The sequence below is a fragment of the Trachymyrmex septentrionalis genome, unplaced genomic scaffold (genome assembly GCF_001594115.1).
Source record: "Trachymyrmex septentrionalis isolate Tsep2-gDNA-1 unplaced genomic scaffold, Tsep1.0 scaffold1, whole genome shotgun sequence".
Classification (NCBI taxonomy): Eukaryota; Metazoa; Arthropoda; class Insecta; order Hymenoptera; family Formicidae; genus Trachymyrmex; species Trachymyrmex septentrionalis.
Genome location: NW_017304123.1, coordinates 719,831 through 726,853, shown reverse-complemented (window position 1 = coordinate 726,853; position 7,023 = coordinate 719,831). Strand labels below are relative to the sequence as shown.

Genomic DNA, 7,023 nt, shown 5'->3' with positions numbered 1-7,023 from the left:
CAATGTAATATATCGATCCAGACTTTGCAGGTGTTCTCAATTCTCACGTGATGGATTAGGTCGCAGCTATCGTCGTTTCCCCGCCAAATCTTTTTACGATGAAAATGTACAAGCGAACACAAGTTAAATATACCGTGAGCCGTGTTTCCACATCTCTACGATTAAACCAAATAATTGTATTATGTATTACGAGAACAGTCCCCATCAAAAATGATAAATAAACTGTAAGTCCCATTTTATATTGATTCTATCAAGAATAGATCGGAACTGTCTATAGGAAAGTAAAAGACAGGCATATTATTCGATCGATTAAGATTTTAAAAAACATTTCTTTCGGTACACCGTTTTCACGATGCTCGGTGCATGATGACGGTTTACACATGCAGCGTTCGATCGGAAGGGGATCGTAAGCTCGTCCGTAAAGGGTTTTAAAGGAACAAAAGGACGAACGGACTGGTTTCGGGGCAAGTCTTGAGCAACTACGCTGCTGTTTCCGGTTAAGGAACGTCGCAGGCTACCGTTTACGAAACGAATGATTTACCAGTTGGTCCCCTGGACGCGGCTTAATAATCCGGGGAATCCATTCTTTCTGATATCTGAATAAGAGGAACAAAAGGACGCCAAGAGTGTGTCAGTGAGAAATTATTTTGCGTGCTTGAAATCTTTCAGCGACATTCGCAAGAGAGCTGATAAAATATACGTGGCTAGATGATTAATTGAAGAAAAATAAAAAGCTTCATTAATAAGAAGAATTTTAAATAAATCCTTTACAAGGATTACACGACTTTGTCTCGCCCGACATTTATTTGAAATAACTCTTAACTTTTCTTACATTGTATTTAAACATTTATATCGCGGAACATAAACGGGAAACGAGTGACTTTACACGCATCGCACGCAAGTGCAAGGGAAGGAAACATTTGGGACGTACGATCGGTCGCTTATTTCGTACGTGGGACACGTTCCACGCGATAGAGCGGTGAGACCCATCGGCAGATTCAATCAGCGGACGCTGTACGTCGCAGCCTCCGATTTGAGAACCCCTCGAAGACGTTTTTGTCCTTACCGGTGTCGGGGAACGGAGGAGTACGTTCGTGGAAGAGGGACCACGAGGGGAATCGAGGGGTTTAGCCCGTTTTGCCGTACCTGAATGTAGGGGCAGAGTTTTTCGGTCGCGACACAAAGGTGCCCCCAAGGATCCCTTGACTTCGGCTACCCGGATGAGCTAACATCTGCGTCAGTCGACGATGAGATTTCGCCGCGAAATCGCGCGCGGCTTCCTGAAAAATCGCGGCGCGATTTTATGCGTTTTAAAAACCAGCCGTCTTGTCAAATGGTGGTGGACGTTACAATTGTTTCACATATCCAAAACATTTATTAATAGATTAATCTAAAACAATTACACTGGCCTATAAACTGAATGTACAATTACGCATGATTTGATTGTATTTACATTGTGTTGTTTAAAGAGGAATTTTATTTGAATTTGTTTCAAGTGTTTGTTGGTACACACACACACACACACACACACACACACACATATGTAAATCTGATGTATGTGACTGATTGTGTAATTGGTGTCAAAAAAAATGTAGGAAGATGAAATCACAGTCTTTCATTTATTTAACCGCGATTCTGTGTCGAGTTTCATAAACAATTGTAATATAAATACCAGGGAATTTGAAAGACTTTTGTAAAAAAAAAATGATTACTGATTCTTCGTATAAATAACTTTTTGGTATAAACTTGAAAATCATTAGAACAGAATTAATCGCATTTTTGTCACATAAATATTTATTCATGTTAATTATTATCATTAAAGTGTTCTTGCCTTTTAGTCGAGCACATGAAACTGTAATACACTAATAAGAACTTGACTCGAAATCTGGAATAAACGATATTTGCGTCACTTCTTATCCAATTTTCCGCGAAACTCGCTTTATATTTCTCGACAACGTGATCTGTAAAATTTCTGTTCCATTTATTATAAAAACTTTCAGAAAATGATATATTATATATAATATGATTTACAAAAATAATAGTTAATAAAAGAATTAATGAAAATGAATAATGAAAAAGTGAAAAATTAATAATTCTTTATTCAAATAAATGTTATTTGAATTTTACATTACCGTTTTATATAAAGCAATGTAAAAGTGCAGTTAGTAACCATAATTAAATTTCAAACATAATTAAACTACTAAAACTTAGTAAAACAAAAACATATATTTTCATGATTTAGTAATCTAAATAATATGTTTCGATCGATGAAAAGCGATGTAAAAAATCAATCCTCGTTCTGATTAAATATATCACTCTTAATTTAAAAAGGGAAAAGTTATATGTTATACGTGCTCGACAATGGAAGTTCATTCATAGCCTACCTGTGCACATTCCATGACTTTGTTATCACGCCATAACGAAAGAGACAAAATACATTTACGTAATGCATCGATCGGTCATTATTCTTACCAATGCACGACACTGCTCGTCAGCTAAGTGAAATTCAATGCGACACATCATGGAGTGCTCGATGAAACACAGTGAGTCGCGGAAGTATTCAAATCGATCGTTGCGTACAAAAAGACTTGTCACTTGTAACTAACCATTTAAAGGGCTTTTTCATTTAAATCACCGGTTGGGACCGAGTTCCGCCGAGTTGTGCATTCCACAAGACCGAAAAATCTAACGCCTCAGATACGTTAGAGATACTCTTTCAAAGCTTTAGAGATACCTGAGTAAGGATCCAGAGAAACTTGGGTCGTACCGTTTATTCATTTGTCAGTTAACAGCTGCCCGAAGAATGTCTCCGAAATACGGAAGTGCTATTGTGTGAGAAACGTGACTTGTAAAAGAAATTGATATTCTTTTTCATGATTCTATCTCGTGCCCGCAAGAATGATGGTAAGTATTCGCTGTCGAAAGATTCTACTAGTAGCGAATCACTATGGAAGACCCAGAATTGAAAGAGAATGTGAAATATTTCGTAAGTAAGAAAAAAATCGAATACGTGACAATGCGCGTTTTCTTGAGAAATTTTTTACGTGCGTAAAATGATTCATAATGAATAAATAACAATAAATAAAGGGCAAAGTAAGAGTCAGCACGTTTCGTTTTTAAAAAACAGTCATCTAATTAAAAGAAAGTACAAATAAAGAAAAACAAATTCGAAGAAAGTATATAATAAAAATAAAAGATGCACAAAAAAATAATAAAAGATAAGAAATAAGTAAAAATTCCGTTACAAGTTTCGGCTACAAGATTGTGCCCAAAATAATTCATCGTTCGGTTCCAACTTCCCGGAGGAGATTCTCGAAGAATTCAGTGAACAACCTATCGAGGAATGTTGAATTGAGGAATGTGTTATAATGAAATTTTTGCTCGCTGACTATAAAAGATACGTTTTAGTTAAAATTGATCGAATGAACAGATTTTATGAAGAGTAAAATTCTGAAAAGAACACCCGAGGATTTCCACCGGATTTTCTAATCAAAATTCGGAACGTACAGTCGCGTGTGATTAAATTGCATCCTGACATTGGGCTAGCCTTATCTCACATATACATGCATGTGCACATGATAACGCGACATCTTATTACAACGATAATACGCTTTGACCTGGCCATCTTTAACCTGGTAATGGACAGCGCATAAATTGGAAACATTTTGCACGAGCAAGTAATGCGCCTGATTTCGAATGCTGAGTGCGAATCTTAATTATATGATTCTCTTGCACGCTACTTACGCAAGGATTTAAAATAGTCGAGTCTAAAATCGTGGAAAAATAAGTTGTACAACGTTAGCGTGATGGATATCGCGCAGCAGTTATGCTTTACGATTATTTTAGCCAGAGCAAACCTACATTTCTGTTCTGGAACAGCATTGCGGAAGTAAGATAATATTTAAACAATAATAAGCAATACGTGTAAATTGAGCAAAAAGTATACAGATGTAGAATATTATGATAATACTTACGATATAATCCAATAGATAATGAAAATTCAGTATAATACTATTTAATTTGACAAGCAATCTTCTGTAGGTATTAAAATCATCGATTATCAAATGACGAATTGTGTGAAAAATGTTTCGATGATGAGATATTTTAACATCTCCTAACATACTTTATCCGACAAACGCGCCGCTTCATTTCGCGATGTAAAAAAGCGCTATAAAATTTCACAAAAGTGCCCATAAACATTTATCCGGTCTTCCTCGCGCACGATCGAATGCGCTCAAAACCACGCGAATGGTGAGAAGAAAAATGTGCGTCAAGCCAATGGAGGAGAATGAAGATGACAAGGTTGTCAGCATGATCGTCAACTATTTTAGTGCGAGGGTAAATATCGCGGATGGCTATCGCGAAAAACCAAGACGTCTGCAAATATTCGCAGTCTGGTTCAGAAGACAGAGAGTGCCGAATTCTTTCATTAATAAACTTTATAATTCAACTACTCTCTCCTGTCGTTACGTCTTCTCTTTAAAATTTCTCGTTTTTCAATATGTCCTTTGCGCAATTCTTTTCAGCTTTGGAAGCAATTCTGAAACATTTTCTTCAATCATACGTAACTATTATTTATCAGCGAATTTTCTTATAAAGTCTCAAACTTTTCTAATCTTTTTACTTACAATCAAATCGTTAAATCGCTCTAATAGACGAGTACAGTGATTATAATAATCTTGTTTCTTTGCAAACAAAAAAATCATAAAACAGTGTGAAAGTAGGATTACAATGAAGCATCTACTTTTTCTTCCTTTACTTCTGACAAGCTCTTAGCAAAACTTTCCGGCTTTGAAATAACAATATTAAAAGTCTGTACGAGATAGAAACCCATAACAGGAAACGTCTTTATATCTTTTATAACGAAAATAACAAGTCTTGTGGAAAAGTTCGGCCATGCTTTTTAAATTACGCTCGGCTGAGACAGCAAAATATTATTAATATATTTTTTTTCATTTTTTATTTATTTATTATTTTATTTTAAATTTCTCTAAAAGTTTTCTGTATACTACATTGAAAATAAAGTGTAATATAACTTGAAATAAGATTAGATACACGTATATATGCTAAATAACATGCTAAAAAAATTCGATCTTTTTAAGGAGGTTGAACTATTATTTTGAAGTAAACTTAAGCCGATGAGCCAATCAGGATTGCTTTAGGTTTTCGGTAATCTAACGGAAATGGAAATAACAATAAACTTATTCATAATAAGGCAAATTTCAACTTGAAACCATAAACATAATAAGAATAGACCGAACGTGAGGTTTGAAAGACTAGGTAGAAAAGGACAGACAATAAATGACGTGTAACTTTCTCTTTTTGACGAAGAAAGAGTAGAGGGGGGGGAGGTATGAAAAAAAGAAAAGCAGAAAGACAGTGAGTGTGCTCGAAAAGCTACACGGCATCTGCTCTCTGCTTTTTTTACCTTATCTTCGCGCCAAAAAGTGCAAAGTAGAGGACACCATAGAACTTATAATGATGGAAGGGGAATATAAACGTTAAACTATGAGCAACATCTGAAGGACAGAAATATCTTTCTATTCTTTTCTATCTTCTTTTGGCACATTCGCAGAAACACCGACAAAATACTATTAAAGACCGACATCCTTATGGGAGTCCTTGTGAATATTGAAATGACTGAAAGTTAAAAACTTATAATATTGTACTTATTTTATGATTTATTAGTTGGCGACACCACCCAAAGTCAAACTGATAAGATCTCTAAATAGATCTTTTTATACCTTACAACTTTTGTCTAAAACATTGTTTTAAGAAACGTTGTCTTCTTGATAAATCCGGGATTCCGACCTTTTTTGAATACTTTATGTATATATGTAGGGTGTCTCATGTAACTGTGATCACGATTTTTCCGGCATTTCCGATAATCTGACGAAAATTATTTTGAATAAAATTTAGTCAGTTCTTAATTGACTACAAATTGCAATATTAAAAATTTGTAAAATATTCTGTTTTAGGAAAAAAATCAAAATCACCTTAATTTTTTTTAATAGCAAAACTATTTTTTACTTTATAGTATTGTAACTGATGTCAACAAATTCAATGACTTGCTATACTATGACCTTAAAGTCAGACGTGTGGGGAACCAATGAATGGAAACGTTTTCGTCTGACTTTAAAGTCATAATATATCATTGAACTTGTTTTGACATTAATTACAATATTATGAAGTAAAAAATGGTACTGTCATTTAAAAAAATTAGAGTGACTGATTTTTTCCCTAAAAAGGAATGTTTTGCAAATTTTTAATATTGCAATTTGTAACCGATTAAAAACTGATTAACTTTTATTCCAAATAATTTTTGTCATCGGAAGTTGCTTTAAAAAAATATGTATGTTAGGTGGATAATTTTTTAAGTAAACAATTATATGTTTTCTATCCACTAATTGATTCATCTCATTATTCTGTTCATAAAAGTATTAAGGTATGATTATTAAAAAATTAATAGTTTACGAGATGTTTAATATTTTATGTCAATATGTGACAGAATAAAATATAAAATATCTCATAAACAATTAGTTTTTTTTATTATATCATTTATATCATTATATCATTATATCTAGCTTAATACTTTTATATAGAGAATAATTAGAGAAACCATATTGTGTAAAAAAATTATTTAATTCCGTTTAAAAAAATGGAGGTGACCTTGATTTCTTTTTAACGCCTCCACCTAGAAGAAAGACAACATGATCAAAATACGTCCCCCTTGAAACCATGCAACTTTTATTTGGCACTTTTCCTTCTATTATTAAAAACAAACGAGTTATTCAGATGACCTATTTTAAATAACTCACCCTGTACACACACACACACACACACACACACACACACACACACACATTCTTTATATTAAGTAGGATACAGTGATACAGATATTACATGACAGAACAAGGTCCTTGCCATACCGTGCTACTTACTTAAAATTGTGTGCAGTCACATTTGCGGATTGCTTTTACGGTTCGGGAATTTTTTAAATATATTTAATTAATTTATTTTTTA

The 7,023-nt window shown here is 33.8% G+C and overlaps 1 protein-coding gene across 5 annotated transcripts in view; it reads left to right on the top strand.

Annotated features, from left to right (window-relative positions):
• Positions 1 to 7,023, top strand: part of LOC108752628 (probable Ras GTPase-activating protein) — a 164,583-nt gene that overhangs the window by 148,716 nt on the left and 8,844 nt on the right. The window contains exon 1 of one of the 5 annotated variants that reach the window (XM_018493972.1): positions 4,176 to 4,338. The exons of the other annotated variants lie outside the window; for them this stretch is intronic. Coding sequence (XP_018349474.1) covers positions 4,249 to 4,338 — 90 coding nt within the window. The 5' untranslated portion in view covers positions 4,176 to 4,248. Of the gene's footprint in view, positions 1 to 4,175; positions 4,339 to 7,023 lie in introns of those variants that run through there. 5 annotated transcript variants of the gene reach the window in all.